The sequence below is a fragment of the Marmota monax genome, unplaced genomic scaffold (genome assembly GCF_021218885.2).
Source record: "Marmota monax isolate L192 unplaced genomic scaffold, Marmota_monax_Labrador192_F-V1.1 WCK01_AAM20220418_F8-fsc00080, whole genome shotgun sequence".
Classification (NCBI taxonomy): domain Eukaryota; kingdom Metazoa; phylum Chordata; class Mammalia; order Rodentia; family Sciuridae; genus Marmota; species Marmota monax.
In genome coordinates this window covers 791157-809867 of record NW_026694750.1, presented here as the reverse complement: position 1 = coordinate 809867, position 18711 = coordinate 791157, and the positions used below count along the sequence as shown (strand labels likewise).

Here is an 18711-nt window from a genome sequence, read left to right as displayed (position 1 = left end):
GACAAATAGTCCTTCCTCTACTCTGATTCCAGGCCTTTGAGAAGTGGCATCAGTGCTTGGTGGCCAGACGCCAAAGGAGGGGCACCACCAGCAGCCTGAGTCCCCTGACAGGCCAGGCACCAGGGCCTTGAGAGCGTGCTGGAAGCTGCCCACTCCCTGGTGTGGCGGGCTTGGAGCAGAACAGGGGTCCAACCTGCTGCGAGGCATTCCCACAGAATAAAAAGCAGAGGAGAGCCTGGCCTTCCCAGGGAGGGGCCGTGCCCCCCCCCCCCCCCCCCGGAATGTCGACAGCTCAGGGAGCGCTGAAGTACAATAAAGGCCTCCACGGTCTCCGATGCTTCTCTTGCTCAGCCTTTCTAAAAGGCTGTCCCCCCTCATTCCCGTCAGCTGGGCTGAGCAGGAAGGGGAAGCCCGTCCTCTGCCCTCAGCTGCTCTGCAGACACCAGCACCTGGGTGCAGGGATCCCCCTGCTGAGCCTGGAAGCCCAGGATGGAGGGGGCAGCCCATCTGCGCCTGCCAGGCACTGCCCCAGGGAATGTGGCCCCAGGGCTGGCTGCTGGGCAGGAGTGCCAGTGTGGCTTCTGGGCCAGGGTGAGCAGAGGGCGGGCAGCTGGCAGGAGAAGCACTTGCCTAAAAATAAGCCAGGGAGACCGTGGCCTGCTCAGGCGTCTCATCTTTGCCTCTGACAGTTAGTGGGACAGGAGAGAAGGCAACGGGCCCAGAAAGCACAAGGGTTAGGACAGACTTGAACCCTTCAAGGGCACTGTTTCTCAAGCCCTCAGAACACAGACAAGGGTTTCAAACAGTAGGAGGTCAAGAGCGGCAGTGCCTGGTCGTCAGGGATCGGCCAAGGCTGTCCAGGGCCTGGCGTGGCCTGCCATGTGCGAGGTCTTCCCCTATAATCACAGGTGGGGCTGCTGCTAGCATCTAGAGGTGCAAGGGTGCAGCCCCTTCACTTAGCCAAGTGTCCTCAATGCCACAGTACCTGTCACCCGTGGTCTCTCTGCCCATCTTACACAGGCCCAAGTACAAGTTCACTGGAGTCCCAGCTGGATCCACAGGCTCTCCTGGTGTGAGGGCTCAGATGCAACCACCAGTCTCCCGCTTCCTCAGGGAGATGGTGTGCACCACCGTGCTCCCCTGCAGGATGGCAGTGCTCTCACCAGAGACTGACCCTGACCCTGACCCTGGCTAGACCAGGGAGCACCAGGCTCCCCTGTGCCACTGCCTCAGATCCAGCCAGAGCCTGGAAGCCTCACATCAGCCTAGTCGCCATCATCAGGGGGGTGAAGAGGCCCAGGCTTTGGATAAAGGAGAACCAGGATGCGGGGGGATGGCTGGATACCAGTGGCCAAGCCAATCCATGGCTGTCAGGACGCAAGGTCATAGAGCTTCTGACTCCCTCTCACTCTGCGCAGGCCTGTTGAGCAGCTCGAATGTGTCTTCTACCACCTGCCACAGGCAGTTGTCCAGCGGGAACTCATTGTCCACCAGGTTGACCAGGAAGTAGTTGTCGTGGATGTACTGGATGATCATGCGGGACGGGGACTCCTCGTCATATAGCTTGCCCCACCTCTCGATCCACAGGGCGAAGGCCTCATCCTACACATGCACATGAGGGTGTGTGCGCGCGCGCGCACACACACACACATACACGCACACACAGGCAAGGTCAACAGGGCTGCCCTTGGGTCAGGGACCCCTGCGCAGCACTCCAAGGGCATCCTTCCCGCCTGGCTCAGAAGTAAACATGTGTGAGCATGTGGCCTTGAAGGCCAAGTCGGCTGGCCCTGGGGGTGTGGCCTTCAGCCCCACACTTGGGATAGGGAATACCACCTGCCCAGGGTCCTCAAGGAGGGCAAGGCAGGCCCGCCCCCGTCCCCCACTCCTTTACCTTCCAGAACATGAAGCTGACAGGATCCACCACCGTAGGCTGGATGATCTCCCGCCCAGGGAAGATGCCCCATGTGACGGCGTTGGGCCGAAGTTCAGGGGCGTTGGTGACATTCTCACCCTGAAGGGGCACTGAGTCAGGGAGGCAGATCTGGGCATCTGCAGCCCTTTACTGCACGAGGCTTTCGAGCTCCTGGGACTGCTCTGGGCTTAGCACCCCACCGCGCCTCCACCTGCCCCTCCTGCCCGCAGCTGAGTGGCACTGCTGTCCCTGCCAACCCGAAACCCAGAGTTGTCCTGGGCAGTTTCCTCTCCTCACTGCTCCAGGCAGCCTCTGTGCCCAGCTGCCTGACCGCTCGCGCTGTGTGCCACTTCTGAATGCCACGCGGTCTGTTTCCCACCTGGGACCACCACAGAGGCCTTGGTGAGCACCCCTGGCTCTGGCCTCCTGCCCGTTAGCCACACAGCTGTCCACCGTGACCTGCCTGAAGTGGTACGGGGGGCTCAGCCAAGCCACTCCACCACTGGAGGAAGACCCCCACCTGCCTTTAGGGAACCCCAGATTCCAGGCAGGACCATCAGTACCCCTGGGATTACTTGACTCTGCTGCACCTCCCTTGCCCTGTGCCCAGCATCTCCCAAGATGGTGCAGCTTGACCTCTGACATCCTCTGCGCTTTCCCTGGACACTTACTCCCTGTTGGCCAAGTCCTCTGTCTTGAAGGACCTGGGCCACAGACCTCTCCCGGACTCCTTCCTTGGCCTCCTAGCTCTGACGTCCTCCTCTGTCCTCAGCCTCCTACAGAGCTTCACTCTCTCCCTTGCACTGAGTTGTCATCACCATGTGTCTGTCTCCCTCCCAGGATGGGCGCCCTGCACCAAGGTCTGCCTGTGTCTTGCCCTGCGCAGGGTGCCTGGCCACGCTAGTGATATGCACTGCTCCAGGTGGGCAGGCCTACCTTCACGTCCACGATATGGTAGTGGACCCGGAGCTCGTACTTCTTCAGCACCTGCAGAAGGGCCTCCACGGTCTCGCGGGAAGTGAAGAACTCCAGGTAGGCCTGTGGGAGGTGGGCGCCCATCATGCAAACCCCCTCTCGCCAGGCACCCTTGGCCGGTGCTGCTAGGCATGCTCCGTGTCTGCAGCCTGCCCTGCCCATCTGGAGAGGGGCCCCACAACATGTGCACAAGACACTGAGGGCATCAGGGCTGGAGGTGGCCCCGTAACTGAGTGTGAAATGCGGAGCTGGTGAAGCTGGAGGTGGAGGGGACTAGCACACGAGGCTTCAGTTGGGGAAGATCCAGGGTCATCTGCCACCTGTCCAGCCACTGGGGAGAAGCATATCTGGAGATGAACAGAGGTTTACCCACTACCAAGCTAAGGGGTGGCAGAGGCCTGATCCATCTCGCCCTTCCCAGTCACTGAGCTAAAAAGTTCGTAACACTGTCAGGTGGGCACTTCACCCCAAGGAGCTAGTTAGTGTTGGGGAAGTTGGCTGGGCTGCCTACACTGACAGCGAACAGCAGAGCTGGTGCCCAGGGCCAGGGCCAGGGCCCACGGGCTGCAGCTCAGAATGCAGTTTAACTCTAGCAGCTGCCCACCCGGCCTCGGGGCAGCAGCTCCCTGTGAGTGGCCATTCCCATGTTCCTTCCTTTCCATGCTTATCGAGTTCTGACCCAAAACATGAAATACATCCCATTACAGAAGACAGAAGTGAAGGCTGAGAGGCCAGGGGTCCGGCTGCCCAGGGCTGGCTGATTGGAAGTGTCAGCACCTGGCCACTCTGTCCACTGTCTTTCAAAACGAAAGGCCCAGGAGAGAAAGACCAGAGCTGTGCCCAACCTCCAGGGAACCTGGGGGTGCTGGCCGAGTGGGGCAGCCTGGGCATCTCCACTGTACCTTTTGGAAGACATAGCCCCCGCTGGGGCCCCAGCCCACGACGGGGTCAGAGGACGGCCTCCCGTTGATGTTGGGCTGGGAGTTGATGGTGAGGACGCCCCGCTGGTTCACACGCAGCAGCTCCTCCCTCATCAGGCTGGTCTCAGCGGCCAGGGGCTCGTCGTTCCAGGGCAGGCAGGTCACCTGGCAGGGAGGGTGAGCTGGGCTGGCAGCCCCTCCCCAACTCGCCCTCCTCCCCCTGCTGAGGCTCCGTGCCCACCGTGTGGACAGGGGCTGGCATAGGTCGGAGCAGTCCAAGTCCATGATCTGGCCTACGGCTGGGGACAGGGCCCCCCCCACCTCTGCTCACCTTGTGGCCGTGCCGGTTTGGCTCCCCGGAGAGGTAATGTGCGAAGACCTCGAAGACGCTCTCCTCGCTGCACAGCTCCTCCCCCCACATCTTCAGCAGCTCCTCCCGGGGGGACTTGCTTTTCAGGTAGAAGAGGTAGTAGTCCCTCAGCTCCCCGAAGGCTGGCGAGGAGGAGTTGCCCCTGGCAGGGAGGTGCCCCAAGGTCAGGGCACCCCCCTGCCCCGGGCTCCTGGCAGGGAAGGTGCCACCACGTGCCCAGGAGGACACTCCTGTGAGTCCTGCCCGGCTCCTCCCGGGCACAGGATCTCCCGCAGGAGCGTCTGCAGGGGCTCACCAGCGGCCATTGGGAAACTCATCCCAGTCCTGGGTGCGGTAGATGTAGCTCTTTGGTCTGGAAGCCCAAAAGATGGGACGCACATCTTCTTCCCGGCGCTTGGGGTGGGCGCTGATAGCCCAGGGCAGGGGACGCCTGGTGAGGATAGACACAGACAGGACAAGGAACAGGCGTAAGGAGCAGGAGGAGGTTGCGCAGCACTGAACCTGGCTTCTCAGACCTGGCTCTAGACCTCTAGCCAGGGCAGCTGCAGGCGTCCCAGCACTCAGAGGCTGAGGCAGAGGCTCATCTGAGCCCAGGAGTTCTGAGGCCAGTGTGGGCAACAGCAATAGTGAGACCTGGTCTCAAATCAAAAAAACCATTTGTACCAGGCATGGAGTGTCAAATAACCCCTTTGAGGAGTGTAGTTGAATTTATGCAACCAATGTGTCAGAGTTACCAAACTGGTGTGGTGTTATCACCCTGTACTCAAAAATTCTTGAAGACTTGAAGAGCCTATGGTTATGTGGCTCTTTTCAATCTATCCATATTTACTGTATTAGAAACTAAAAGTGAGGCCAGGCATGGTGGTACACACCTGTAATCCCAGCTACTCGGGAGGCTGACTCAGGAGGATCACAAGTTCCAGGCCAGCCTGGGCAACTTAGTGAGACCCTGTCTCAAAACAAAAATAAAAAGGGCTGGGGGTCTAACTCAGCAGTAGAGCACCCCTGGTTCAGTCCCCAGTACCACAAAAATATAAGAAAATGAACCTTGAGCTACACAGGGTGCTCTCTGAGGAGTGTGAGCCAGGGCAGCCGTGGTGCAGGAAGGCTTCTGCGCCACCACGGGCCGCTCTGCCCTGATACCGCTCTGACTCTCCCTGGGTCTCCCCAAGCCTCCACCCTCACCTGGGGTCCTCAGTCCACAGGCCCAGGCGCTTCAGCACCTCTGTGGTGGCCACCTCGCGGTTGAGAGTGTAGAAGTGGAGGCCAGGCACCAGGCCACTGGCCAGAAGCTCCCGGCACAGGCTCACGGCCAGCTCGATACCGTAGTTGCGGATGGCAGCATCGTTGTCTTTGATGGGCTCGATCACATCCTTGATCTCCTGCGGCACCTCCAGCTTGGACAGCTTCATGAGCTGGCGGAGGGAGGAGTAGCCCTGTCCAAGACACACGGGGCTGTGGGGTCAGTTCCCAGCCCACCCCTCCGATACCCCTCTCCCCTTTCCCAGCCCCCACCAGGCCTCCGACAACTGCAGCGTCATGCTGAGGGACGGCAGGGTGTGCCTGCCCCGCTTCCTCCACTCTCTGCAGAGTTCAGCAGCTGCCCACAGCATTCCTGCCACCAGCCTGGCCAGCCCTTGAGCTCAAGACGTGATAACACAGTGGCCATCGAACCCAGCCACTCCCAAGAAATAAAGGGCAGATTCCCAGGCCCACACCAAGTTTGTGACATCAGAACTCCTGAGCGGGCCTAGGACCTGGCTGTGGGAAAAGCTTATCCGATGGATCCGAAGACAGCCGACTCTGGGGAACACGGACTTTAGCAAAATTTATGACTTATAATCCCTTTTGTCAGTAGGTCACAACACAGCAGGACCCTTGACAGGCACTGTTGCAGGGGGCGTGGGGTCAGAGGCAACCAAAACCAGGCAGCCAGACACCCCTGGGCAAGGCAGGCAGGCTGTCTGATGGGAAGCCCAGGAGCAGCACGGAGAAACTAGAGCATGAAGCCAGCGCCCTCCCCAGAGCCCTGGCCTGTGCTGGGACGGTGGGTGCCGGGGGACAGCTCCCTGGACCCTCACCTGAATGGGGAAGATCCCGGGGAGGATGGGGCAGGTGATGCCCGTTGCAGCGCAGGCCTTGACAAAGTGGAAGAAGGTGTCGGCCTCGAAGAAGAGCTGGGTGATGATGAAGTCGGCGCCTGCCGAGAATTTCTCTTTCAAGTGCTTCAGGTCGTCCTCAAAACTCTCTGCGTCTGGGTGGCCTTTGGGGTAACCTGCCAAAAGGGACAAGTGTAGGAAGGGACTGGCCTGTACCTGCTCAAGGTGCATGGTGGAGACACCACAGCCCCTGGGAGCAGAGTCCCTGGCCTCGTTCTGCACTGGCACCTTCCAACAGCACAGTGTGGACAGGTGATGTGGGCAGCTGGGTCACGAATGATGTGCCCCCAACCCTGGAGATGACTCTCATGGGAGGCAGCCTGCAGTCACTGTGTCCAAGGCGTGGGGTGGATTGCTCCGGATGCCTCAACCAGCCAAGCAAATCAGCCTGCACTGTGGCCACGGAGCACAGGTGTCACATTCAGCACTGGCTGAGCAGCTTCTGGGGTTCTGGGCTTGACTTTTGTAAAAAATATTGTTTTTGCCAGGCAGGGTGGCAAACGCCTAAAATCCCAGCAGCTTGGGAGGCTGAGGCAGGAGGATCGAAAGTTCAATGCCAGCCTCAGCAAAAAGAGAGGCGCTAAGCAACTCAGTGAGACCCTGTCTCTAAATAATGTTCTGCCATGACCTTGAGCCAGAGCAACCTCTAAAACCATGAGCCCAAGTAAACTGTTCCTTCTCCAAACTGTTATTGTCAGGTATTTTGGTCACAGCAACGAAAACCTAATGAAGAATTTTAAAAAAGTAGACCAGTTTCACTTTAGGAAGTGAAGAGAGAACACAGTAGTGACTTTCACATGTCTAAAGTCCATTGTGGGGAAAAGGATTCACCTGAGTGGAGCTCTGTATCATCCTGATTGCTTCTGATGGCAGAACCAGTACCCATGTCAGCCCTGCAACTAGCTCCTGGGTCTGAACATATTGGGACAGCAGGAAGGCCACATGCTGAGTGTGCAAAAGGTGGGGTTCTGAATTGCCTGTGAGGTGGGACCAGATGCCCTCTGGGATCCCTACTAGTTCTGTGAACTGACCCCTTCCCCACATGACTGCACTGGCTAGCAGCCTACAACCAGAAGGCAGGACTCTGAGCCAAGCCGGGAGCAGATCAGGGACCTGGGCTGTTGGGAAGCCACACTGCTCTGCTGTGATAAGCAGTCCTGTTTCTGAAGCAACCCAGAGTCATCAAAAATGGACATAAAACCTGGGCACGGTGGCGCACATCTGTAATCCCAGCTACTTGGAAGGCTGAGGCAGGAGGATCACAAGTTTGAAGCCAGCCCCTACAACTTAGTAAGGCCCTGCCTCAAAATAAAAAATAGGAAGCGCGGGGAAGTGGCTCAGGGGCAGAGCATGCCTGTTCAACCCTCAGAACTGAAAAACACAAAACCAAAGGAAAAAGCCAAAGAAAAGTTGTTGTCTTAAGGAGTAAAGGGGCAAGAGGATACTTTCAATAGCAAAGCTACTTTTCCAGTAGGAAATTTAAAAACCACATGGCTATAAAGCAGTGTATCACCAACCAAACCCAGCACTTGGGGACACTGGGATTTTGCTCACTTTACCACATTCTCTCTCTACTGTGAGCAGCTTGGGGCTGTTTGACCCAGTGGTCTTCCTGTCACCCGCTTGATGATCAGCAAAGCACAAAGCCACTCGGCGGCTGTACACTTGCGGCTTTGTAGTTCCACCATGATCAGCCAGCACCCACGACAGAGCGACAGTGCGCAAGCGCGGGCCCAGTCACTGTCAGCATTAGAGCTGGGGAGCGGTGACCAGGAACAGCTGGAGATGCCTCTTCTCTTCTTAACTCCTTATCAGGGCTTCCCAGTCATGCCTGCCTAGGGACCCCCTAGGGACTCATGTGGGCGACCAGAGAAAAGCCCAAGTCACCTGCAACAAATAATTTTCTTAAAGCCACATAGCCTATTTTTTAAAAATTCAGATTATTTGAGATGTTACTCCATAGCACAGCCATGCTTAGGTTAATAATATAAGTATGGTTTGATTTAGCCAGGTGTGGTGGCTCACGCCTGTAAACCTAGCAATTTGGAAGGTTGAGACAGGAGGATTAAAAGTCCAAGGCCACCCTCAGAAACTTGGGAAGATCCTGTCTCCAAAAATAAAAAGGGCTGGGGATAGAGCTCAGTGGTAGAGCACCCTGTGTTCAATCCTCAATATACCCCTCCCCCCCCCAAAAAAGCATTATTTTCCAAAAAAAATTTGAGACATCCCAAATCAATCCAGGGACCTCTTGTGTCCCTGGCCAAAATGGCCTCACCATACCTGATCCCTGTTTGAGAAGCTGAAGGCCCAATTCCAGCAAGTAGGGGTGGAGGGGCCATGGTATTTGTCCTCCGTTGAACCAATCCCACTCCCTCTCCTGGGATTTTGGAATCGACCCTGAGACCTGCGAATCAGTCTGGGACACTGGTTGGAAATGACACCTCATACATTCAGAATCAGGTCATATGCATAACCCCCAGATCTACGGGAGGAAGCAGAGATGGGAGCCCTGCAGCTTCCCCTGAAGAGCTGGTTCCTGACCAGGTTCCAGTGCCTTGTGAATTCTGGCGCCACTTCCTCAACTTGGGTTCTAGGAGTCCTTGTCCCCCTGGAGTCTTCATAATAAATCTCTTTCACTGTAGAGTAGAGGGCTGGGGAGCAGGCTGGGAGCATGCAAAGTAGAGGGACAAAAGCTCAGGGGTAGTGGCAGGCCTGGGAGGGCAGCAGGTAACAGGATAAGCTAAATACGCCATGGAATTCACCTCTGCACGTCCTTCAACCAGTGCTGTCCTGAACCCGGGCTCTCTAGCCTCCCTCTCTTTCCCCACCCACCTGGATGCTCCAGCCACTCACCTGCCACACAGATGTCAAAGTAGTCCCCAAACTCACTTCGGATGTGCTTCACGAGGTCTGCAGCATAGCTGAAGCCCCCCTCCTCAGTTTCCCACTGGTCACCTATGGGGTCTGCAGGGTTGGTAGAGGTCATGGTCAGCAGCTCTTGCCTGACTTCCAAAGAGCCTTTTGCTCCCTCTAACTACCCTGACACCCAGGGCTGTGAGCTCCCAAAGGCAGAGGCTGCGCAGTGCCTAGCTCCTGGCGCGTGGTGGAGGAGGAAAGCAGCCAGCTGTCAATGTCTGCCAAGTGCCGACTTCCTGTGAGTTTTGCATGCCGCTCTCCACTGAGCACAGAGGACAGTGGTCCCTTGCCTGGCCCTGCTGCCCAGTGTGCATGAGCATCCTCTCCTGTGCCTCCTGCTCTCTTGAAGCTCTGTTTCCTGTCTATCTCAAGTGAGAAGTGGTCCTGTGATGGGGAGCATGAGGCCACAAGATTCCTCCCAACCATCAGGGTCCCTCCTCCTGTTCTTGGGTGACCTGATGACAGTAGGTGCTCCTGGCCAAATGCCAGGACTGTGTTCTGTGACTGGACCAGGTGCAGCCAGCGATTGACAGAATTGTGCAGCAGGACAGAGTGTTATCAGGCACCAGCGGCTCTCCCGCCTGGATTCCTATAACCAGCTGGGAGATGCAAGAGGCAGCCATGTTTGTGCAGTGCCCATGTGAACTCACTGCCCACAATGCCCAGAGGCTGTGGGCAAGGAGGAGCCCTGAGATGCTCAGGATGGGCCCCAGGGAAAATAAAGGATTGCTCCAGGGACAGGTGAGGCCTTTGGGAAAGCAAGAACCCAGAGAGGAGGGGAATGCTGGCTCCACACCTCCCCTTAGCGCCAAGATGTTCTTCAGGCCCAGCTGCTTGGCTTTGTGCAGATGGCCCGTGATCTCCTCCCGGCGCTGCCGGCAGCAGGTCATGTGCAGAATGGTTTCCAGGCCACAGTAGTTCACAGCGGTACTGGCAATCATCATGGAGGAGGTCTCCTTGTCTGATCCAGGGTCCCCTGCTGGGTGCCAGGTCACATCAATGAAGAGGGGACCACCTGCTGCCATCTGGTCAAACCTGTAGGGGATTTCTTTCTAAAAAGGTGTTCCTGGGGGAGCACACCCTTTACCACCTCCCCATGGGGCCTGGGAGCTGAGGAGGCACAGCATGCAAGTTGGGAGTCAGAGCAGCCTGCATTCACCTCCCCCATAGTCACTTAAAGCCATATGATCCTGGGCAAATGACATGATCTCTTTGAGCCTCAGTTTCCTCACTTTTTAGATGTTGCAGGTGACATTACCTACTCATAACAGCCCCCTGAGAAACATGGCAAACAGCTCCATAGCTCTCAGTGGGAGCCTGGAGTGCACAGCAAGCCCTCAGCAAGCGTCAGCACTGTGTGCCACGCAGCCACCCTAGCCATCTTGGGGACTCTAGGCGTTTGGATGGTCAGGAGTAAGGAGGCTCTCAGTGGCAAGCAAAGCCTCATTCTAGGAACAGGAAAAAGAGGGTCAGCAGGCACAAGATGCTTTTGTGCTGCCTCTCTGGCCACAGGACAGCAGCCAGCAGTCCTGGAGAGCAAGGCCGAGTGCCCAAAGCAGACTAGAAGCCTGCACGGGCACCCGTGTCACAACCTATGACAGTGTAATTAAACATCTTTCTATCTCTAAACCTCATAACCTTGGAGCAACACATGTGAAGTGCAAACAGTAAAAGCCACACATTTACAAAAGGAACTGAATTCATAAAGTGCTAGCATAATTAAGTTGGCATTGCTAGCTTGAGAAACATAATCCCAATTTCCAATTTGCTGAAAACATTCTCTAAATTGCTGCTTTGTGACTTCCTAAAGCACTCATGATCCAGCCCCAAAATCTGCCAAAACATGTAGTCTGAGAGAATCAACTTTTTTAACCCATTGGGGAGTGTGTCTAAAATTATTTGAGGCTGGGGAGGGACATTCAGACAGCTGAGAAGTCAGAGATCAAAACAGCCTCTCTGGCCGCTGCTCTCTTCTGCCCCCTCTGGCTGCCTTTTCCTGCCGGGTTAAAGTGCAGCCCAGACAGCCGGGCTGACAGCTCCCGCTCAGCCCAGCCTCCCAGCAGCTCACCTGGCGATGAGGTTGGCAGCTCCCTCGGCTGTTCGAGGAGGGAAGAATTCCAGGGAGAACCACTTGTCACCAGATTCCATCCTCCGCCTCATCTTCTCCCGGAGTCTCTCATGCCGCTCGGGATCCAGGCCGGGGGTGGAGCACCTCGAACCATCTCTGGAGCTCTCGCTGCCACTGCTGCTGCCCTCTGAGGGGGGGGTGGGGCCACCAAGTCCTCGGGTCTCCATGGCCCGTCTCCTGCTGCACAGGGTGGGGCAGGGGGTCTCAGAAGGCGGGCAGCCAAGCGCCAGGCACATCCAGGCACCTGAGTGCAGGTTCAAGCGAGGGAGGAAGGAAGGCGGGTAAGGCTGCCCCTGCCACTGCTCCTGCCCCTGCCCCTGCCCTGTGACTCCAGGCTCCACAGTCACTGTCTGCGCTGACCCACTCAGAGCTCTGCTCTCTGCTCCTGCCTGGCTCCCGGCATGACAACCCCCACCCCACACTGAAACCCTTGGTGACAGCTACCTGATGGAGGGTGGCACAGACCACCTCATGCTGCCAGCCTCTGATGCCCACATTTCTAGCGAGCGGCAGCGGAGCCGAGCTGGGAGGACTCTGGCTTTTCAATGTTTCATTTCTGTCAGCTTAGACCCAGAGTGAGGAGGGACAGGAACAGAGGAACCTTCCCTTAGCGGGTATGCCCAGCTGGGCGGAGCTGTGACAAAGGAAGAGCCCTGCGCTAAGCTGGGCCTTCAAGGGGCGGGGGCAAGGTTTCCAGGCTCCAGGGAGAGCTGAGGCGCCAGTGAGAAGGCGGATGGAGGAGGGGGACCTCGGAAGGAGAGTGCTCAGGCTGGAGAAGGCTGGGGGTGGCGGCGTTGAGGCCCCAGACCTTCAGGGTCACGGGATCCCCCTCCAAAGAAGGAACAGCTTGGCTGGCTGGGCTGGCCCTGCCTGGAACATCTCCTGTTACAGTTTCAGTTTGTGGGCAAGATGGAAGGAGCCGGGGCTGAGGCAGCTGGATTTCCCGAGTTCATGTTACTTCAAAACTGTGTTGTGGGTTAGAACCTGACATTGGCTTTATTCTAAAAGGAGCCTGACCCAGGTTCAATAAGGACACGAATTTATTTCCAACTCAGAACAAAGGCTGTATGCCTGCCTGCACACTACTGAAGTCCAAGCAATCGGTGACTGCAGAGCCACCACATTCAAAGCCACGGCCAGGGCAACCACAGGCAGGCCAACAGGGCACCGTGCCATATGGCAGGTGAATGGGGGAAATGAGACAAATATTTTAAAATGAAACAAAACATTACTCTTGCATAGCAATGGATAAACACCCAATGGTGACACTGGTATGTTGTGACATGGAGCGACACGAATGACCAGGTTTCAGGAATGCCTACCCCTAAGCTGGTGTACTCAACCATTTTGGATCCTGGACTGGAGAACCTGGTGAAATCACTGCTCTGCTCCTGAGACACATGAGCATGGGACACACACACACACACAGGTCACTCTAGGGAATGTTGTCCCGTCCCCCCACCGACATGCTCATTCTGATTCCGACCTGAATCTCCAGATTCTCAGTGGGGAGTGAGGAAGGGGGGATGGCAGAGCAGCCGGCTGGCAGTCACGGGAGGGAGGGCCTTATCTACTGCTGCTGGAACCCAACCTGGAGAGGAGGGAGGAAGCTGGAGTATTTGCAAATGATCTGCTCTTTTTTTTTTTTAATTTTTATTAAATTTATTCTTTAGTTTTCGGCAGACACAACATCTTTGTTTGTATGTGGTGCTGAGGATCGATCCCAGGCCGCACGCATGCCAGGCGAGCGCGCTACCGCTTGAGCCACATCCCCAGCCCCGATCTGCTCTTTACACTAACTGCATTCCTAGTATATGCCAGGCACATGCCATGGGATGCTCTCCTTCAGCCAACTCCCACTGTAGCACCTAGGTAACAGGTTTGTCTCCGTCCTTCATCCTTGTTATGCTTGAGTACTAGGTGTCCCCCAAGAGCTCATGTGTGAGACAAGCAAGTAGGCTTAGAGGCGAAATGATTGGGTCATGAGAACCTTGACCCAATCAGTGCATTAAGCCCCTGATAGGGATAACTGGAGGGTAAGGAAGGCAGGTAGGGGTGTGATGGGAAGAGGTGGGCCACTGGGGGCCTGCATTTGTGGTATGTATTTTATATACAGTGAGTGGAGTCTCTGCTTCCTGATCACGTCCTGGGTGGCTTTTCGTCACCATACCTTTCTGTTCTGTTCTGTTCTGTTCCACTACCTTGTTCTGCCTCACCTGGAGCCCGGAGGAATGAAGCCAGCTGACTTTGGACTGAGACCTCTGAAACTGTGAGGCCAAAATTCCTCTAATTGTTCTTGTCAGGTCTTTCGGTCACAACAGTGAAAAAGCTGACTGAAGAAGCCAGAATTAGACAGGCAGTCAGTGTAGATAGGTAAATCGAGTCAGGTCAGATCTAGGAGGCCAATTTTGAGTGAGTCTGGGAAGTTGGAGACTGTCCCCTGAGGGATCTTATCAAGAACCTGCCCCTGCTCCAACCAGTTGCCAAGTAACCTGTCCCAGGAGTTTCCCCTCCCTACAGGGAGCTACAAGGCTGTTGTCTACTCCATCCTGCCCTTCCCCCTTCATCCCTCCTATTTCCCACCTTTTGGCCATCCCACCGAACAGTTCCTGGGCCTAGTCACATAGTCAGGAAGAAGAAAGATAAGGGGGGGAAAGACAGGAGAACAAAGGAATCCTAGGACATATAAAAAGGGCAGAACACTTCACTTCTTGGGATACCAGCTTTGGCCCCCTTCTCCCTCCCGGGAGAAGCCTATATTACCCCCTTTTTAATAAACCCTGCTTCTGTGCTTGCCTCGGCCTGCTTCGTCACCGATAACTGGCGGTATCACTGACACACCCCTAGCTCCCTGAGATCAGGACCAGGTATCTTGCCTATGGCATCCCCAGGGACTGGCGCACAGTAGTCACAAGCCACACCAACGGACCAGGTCCTCCCTCCATTCTCAAAACACCCCTCTGCCACTTACTGAGCATTCAGACTGTGCCCAGCAGCAGGATACGAAACCCACTACTCCAGAGGGTGGCGGTGGACGTCCCTGCGCAGCAGGACGCAGTGGGCCCCAGACTGCGGCGCTAGTCCCTTGCTTCTGCAGGTGTCCGCAGGACTGGAAGCCGCCTAGGTGCCGAGTGGCCTGAGTGACGGGAATAGAGTCACCGGGTCACTGGCGGGGGTGCGGGGCCAGGCCGGTCCCAGGAACCTGGATGTCTCCTGGCTCCGGGTCCCTCCATCCCAGGGTCCCCCCTGAAAGCAAGTCTTCGCCTCAGAGCTAGGGTCGCTGCGCTGGGAGCCACCGGGGATCCCACGAGTCCCGCGGAGGGGGCGCGCGGAAGGGACGGGCGGCCTCCAGCGCTCCTTGCCTCCACGCAGGTCCCGGGGGTGTCTCGGGCTCCGGGGCCTCCCCTCCCGGGCGACCCCGGCCGCGCCGTCACTCACCCGCGGGTCTCTGGTGTCTTGGAACGTCGACCCGCAGTAGCTTGGCAGCCGCGGCGCTGCTCGTGGAGGAGGCGGGGCGCGGGCGTCGGTTGCCAAGGAGGAGGGACGCGAGGGCGGAACCGCTGGCGCCAGCGACCGGAAGCTCCGCCTCCAAGATGGCCGCGCCTAGAGGTCTTGCTGGAAGCCGTCCCTTTACCGTCATGTGACGCGGGCTCTCGCCCCACCCGTCTGCAGCCACTCCCAGTCTCCGTCCCCAAGCTCGAGAAGGCCACGTGACCCTCCCGGGGCCAGTCACGTGAGGCGTGGATCCTGGGTGGGAGGGGGGTTGGCAGAGTGGTCCGGAGTGGCAGCGAAGGAGGAAGATGGCGGGGTGCAGGGGGTCCCTGTGCTGCTGCTGCAGGTGGTGCTGCTGCTGCGGAGAGCGTGAGACCCGCACTCCCGAGGAGCTGGTAAGAAGCGGGAGGGGCCGGGCTGGGGAGGGGGCGGTTGCTAAGGGATGCCGAGAGGCGTTGCCGGGGGTGGGGCCGAGCCGAAATGGGCCCGCAGGTGGCAGCGGGTGGGGCCTAGGGACCGCAGCCTGAGCTCGGGAAGCATCTGCCCTGCTTAATGTGCAGAGCTTTTCTCATAACCCTTCTTTGGAATCTGAAGGAGAATCCAGGCCAACTCCAATTATCTCATGTGTATTTTCTTTTATTGTCATCTGAAAGTATTTTTTAATGAAACAGGCCTGTTCAGAATGAGCCCCTTCCACAGGACTTTGTGCGCATCATACAGCCGGTTTAGTTTCTCCAGCCCTTTTTTATTCTCTCTCACCCTTTCTGGGTCACAGTACATCCAGATTCCCCCTGCAAAGCAACCAGGTGAAACTTGAGTTGTCGTGTCCCCAGAGTTGACAGGTTACTTCTTTAGTCTAACATTTTCCCAATTGTAGTATCCTGGCTACTTGGAGAGGTCCTTCTGATTTCAGGTTCAGTGCATTGTCAGATGGAGCCTGAATCCTCCGCCCCCACCTCTAAGCTGGCAGTGGACATCTTTGAGGTGTCCTAAAAATGCCAGTGGTTATTTGGAGAATGTATCAATAGAAATGAAGAACTCAGCTGGATGACTAGCTCTCTACCCACATGACTCCTCATCCTAAAAGGTTTTTTTGAGGTCTTGTTCCACTTTAATGGTGGCTCCAGCTGATTTAGAACTAGCAACTGATCAGATTTCAGTAAATATTTCTGCCTCCTTCTTCTCTCTCTCTCTCTCTCTCTCTCCCCCGCTCTCTCTCTGTTTTTTTTTTTTTTTTTTTTGTACCAGAGATTGAACTCAGGGGCACTCCCCCACTGAGCCACATCCCCAGCCCTTTTTTTGTATTTTATTTAGAGACAGGGTCCCACTGAGTTGCTTAGCTCCTCGCTGTTACTGAGGCTGGCGTTGAACTCCCAATCCTCCTGTTTCAGCCTCCCAAACCTCTGGGATTACAGGTGCGCCATGGTGCCCAGCTTGCTTCCTTCCACTCTTAACCACTAAAAATGTCTCCCTAATGTGGATCTGTTTTTCTAGACCATCCTTGGAGAGACACAGGAAGAGGAGGATGAGATCCTTCCAAGGAAAGACTATGAGGTGAGATTCTTAGATTCTGTGTTGGGTAACTAAAGTAGTGAGTGGGCTGCTTACTTCAGACCAAAGTGATGATTCGAACCTGAGATACTTTTTGACCTTCTGTCCTAGGGAGTGAGTGGGTAAGAAATGATGTCCTCTGGGAAAGAGGCTATTTAACAATCCCTTTTTTCACCTTAACCCCCAATATCTTGTGTCTGTGCTTTTATGGACCTATAGTACCTTTACCCAGAGTATGCATTTGCCTTTAAACTGCCTTTACAACCTACAGAGACCCATAGCCAAAGCTACTTGCAATGTACACTCATAACAGGCTTGTGTTCATACCCTGTTAAGGAATCCTTGCTTCTCTTCTGAGAGAACTTAGTTTTCAAATGATAGTTTCTTGCCCAAGCAGCTTCTCTCTGAAATGTTCTTGATTATAGTTTCCAGTTTCATGTATGGGATTCTTATGAGTATGTGTTTTTTGTAAGATCATGCTGCTAGAGTGAAATTGACTTTTTATCATTTAATCAGTTCATGATGAGTTTTCGTATGAATTTTGAAATGAAAAAAGCAAACTATGATTGTGTAGAAAATCCTTAAACAATTTACAAAAAGAAGATAAAATCCTAATTCTAATAATATGCTATCTTAGCCTGTTCTCCCCAGCCCAACTTGATAACAGTTTTTGTACTGGTGCTTTTCTATAATATCTTTTTAAATAGGGAAACAATTTTTTATTGCCGTGATTTATTTAATCCATCTTTGATTTTCCCACCTTCTCTATAATGAACTGCATGGTGGGGAACGTCTGTCTTTTCTTGCCCATCCTTAGCTGCTCCCTAGGGATCACTTCTGAGAAATGGAATTAATCATGTGTGTGTTCAGCACTTTTTTAAATGTCATGTAGACTAAAGATCCCATATGTGAGGACAGTAACATACTTGACTACTTTAAATACTGCACATTTGCTATAGAGTGTAAACATTAGGATTTGTAGTATGGCACAGAATTTTGTAAACATTTATTATAGAGAATTTTGAACATGCACAAAAATGGCCAGGACTGTGTATCGAAGACCCTGTCCTCTCACACAGCTTCAACAGCCGTCAGCTCAAGCTTAACCTTGTTTGATCTCTGTTTTCTCCACTTCTCCCTTCCCATATTATTTTGAAGGAAATTCTATACATCATATCACATCACCTGAAAATAATTTGTGCATCTCCAGAGGATAAGGACTTTTTTAAAAAAGCATAATGCAATTATTCCATCTAAAAGATGGTATCAAATATCCAGTATATGAATTTCCCAGTTTTCATATGATAGTTATATGTATTTTTCTGTTTGAAACAGGTTCCAAATAAGGTCCTCACGTTACATTTGTTTGAAATCTTTTAAATCCCTTTCTTTCTTCTTTTTTTTTTTTCTTTTTTTGTGTGAGATGCTCTTTGACCTTCTGTCCTAAGGAGTGAGTGGGTAAGAAATGATGTCCTTCTGGGAAAGGGGCACACGTGCAGGAGATCAAGGCCAGGGCCTTGTGCATCCTAGGCAAGCCCTCTACCTCTGAGCTATATCCCCAGCCCTCTTAAGTCTCTTTTCATTTATGCTTTCTTCCTTTACATTTTTTCCCCCTTGTCATTTGTTTTACAATATCATTAGGACTCTGGAATTTTCTGCCCTCTAGATTTTGCCTGTTGTGCCACCATGGTACAGTTTAATACTCAACTCTGATGGGACAATTTTTAATAAATCCAAAAGCACTGTATCCATTGGTGTATTTCCTCATACTTCTTAAGTATTTAGTTCCTTGTATGTAGTTGAGATTTTTGAGAAATCATCAGAAGATGCTCCATGTTGTGCTGTCACCTTGCCCTCTTGCTGAGCCCCTCAAGCATCGAAGACGTCTTACTGCCTTCTCCCACATCTGGGAGCTGGGCCAGCCTCCTCCACCCACCCTGCCTTTTCTGAGGCTCTCTCTCTCTTTCCACTAGACTGCACTTGTATTAGTGATGCGCTCGCCCTGAGTGGAGGTGCCAGCATGCGAATGTCATGGGTTGATGTTCTTTCGTGTGGATTATTAGTGTTTCCCAGTTAGCTGTCTCTGCATATGAGCTTCCTGAGAGCATTTGCTTTGTGTAAGAGCAAATTCACTTAGGCACTTAATCAGGAAAGTGCTCAGATTTTACTTCAGGGTCAACTAGAAACCTTGTGTTCAAGGTCTTTCTAGAGTGTACTCTTTTCCCTTCTGCTTTGGGGGAGCTTGTAATGTGTACTTGACTCTTTTGTTTGTAAATTGGGTGTCT

General features: G+C 54.4%; 2 protein-coding genes across 12 annotated transcripts in view; one reads left to right on the top strand and one right to left on the bottom strand.

The window, feature by feature from the left end:
- Positions 1-656: 656 nt before the first annotated feature.
- Mthfr (methylenetetrahydrofolate reductase) lies at positions 657-15154 on the bottom strand. Of its 9 annotated transcripts, XM_058572654.1 has the most exons (15): positions 14822-14937; positions 14355-14519; positions 13600-13716; positions 12870-12974; positions 11324-11563; positions 10052-10290; positions 9193-9303; positions 6262-6455; positions 5366-5616; positions 4476-4610; positions 4142-4322; positions 3793-3975; positions 2852-2953; positions 1895-2014; positions 657-1602 (listed from the first exon to the last, which is right to left on the bottom strand). In XM_058572654.1, exons 5-15 carry the CDS (start codon positions 11548-11550, stop codon positions 1384-1386), a joined length of 1962 nt encoding a protein of 653 aa, XP_058428637.1. In that variant the 5' UTR covers positions 11551-11563; positions 12870-12974; positions 13600-13716; positions 14355-14519; positions 14822-14937; the 3' UTR covers positions 657-1383. The 9 variants fall into 9 exon arrangements, with proteins under 9 accessions (XP_058428637.1, XP_046280332.1, XP_046280331.1 ...); XM_046424376.2 differs by lacking the exon at positions 13600-13716; XM_046424375.2 differs by lacking the exons at positions 12870-12974; positions 13600-13716.
- Positions 15140-18711, top strand: part of Clcn6 (chloride voltage-gated channel 6) — a 31102-nt gene continuing 27530 nt past the window's right edge. For 2 of the 3 annotated variants that reach the window (XM_046424369.2, XM_046424371.2), the window contains exons 1-2: positions 15140-15270; positions 16370-16429. In XM_046424369.2, coding sequence (XP_046280325.1) covers positions 15184-15270; positions 16370-16429 — 147 coding nt within the window. In that variant the 5' untranslated portion in view covers positions 15140-15183. The remainder of the gene's footprint in view (positions 15271-16369; positions 16430-18711) is intronic. The other variant, XM_046424370.2, reaches the window with a different exon arrangement.

Coding starts and splice junctions, on each gene's coding strand:
- Mthfr (XM_046424372.1), bottom strand. CDS start 11,619: ATGTGCCTGGCGCTTGGCTGCCCGCCTTCTGAGACCCCCTGCCCCACC. Junction 10,291..11,323: donor GCTGCCAACCTCATCGCCAG/GTGAGCTGCTGG, acceptor AATCCCCTACAG/GTTTGACCAGATGGCAGCAG. Junction 4,611..5,365: donor CTGTGGACTGAGGACCCCAG/GTGAGGGTGGAG, acceptor TATCCTCACCAG/GCGTCCCCTGCCCTGGGCTA.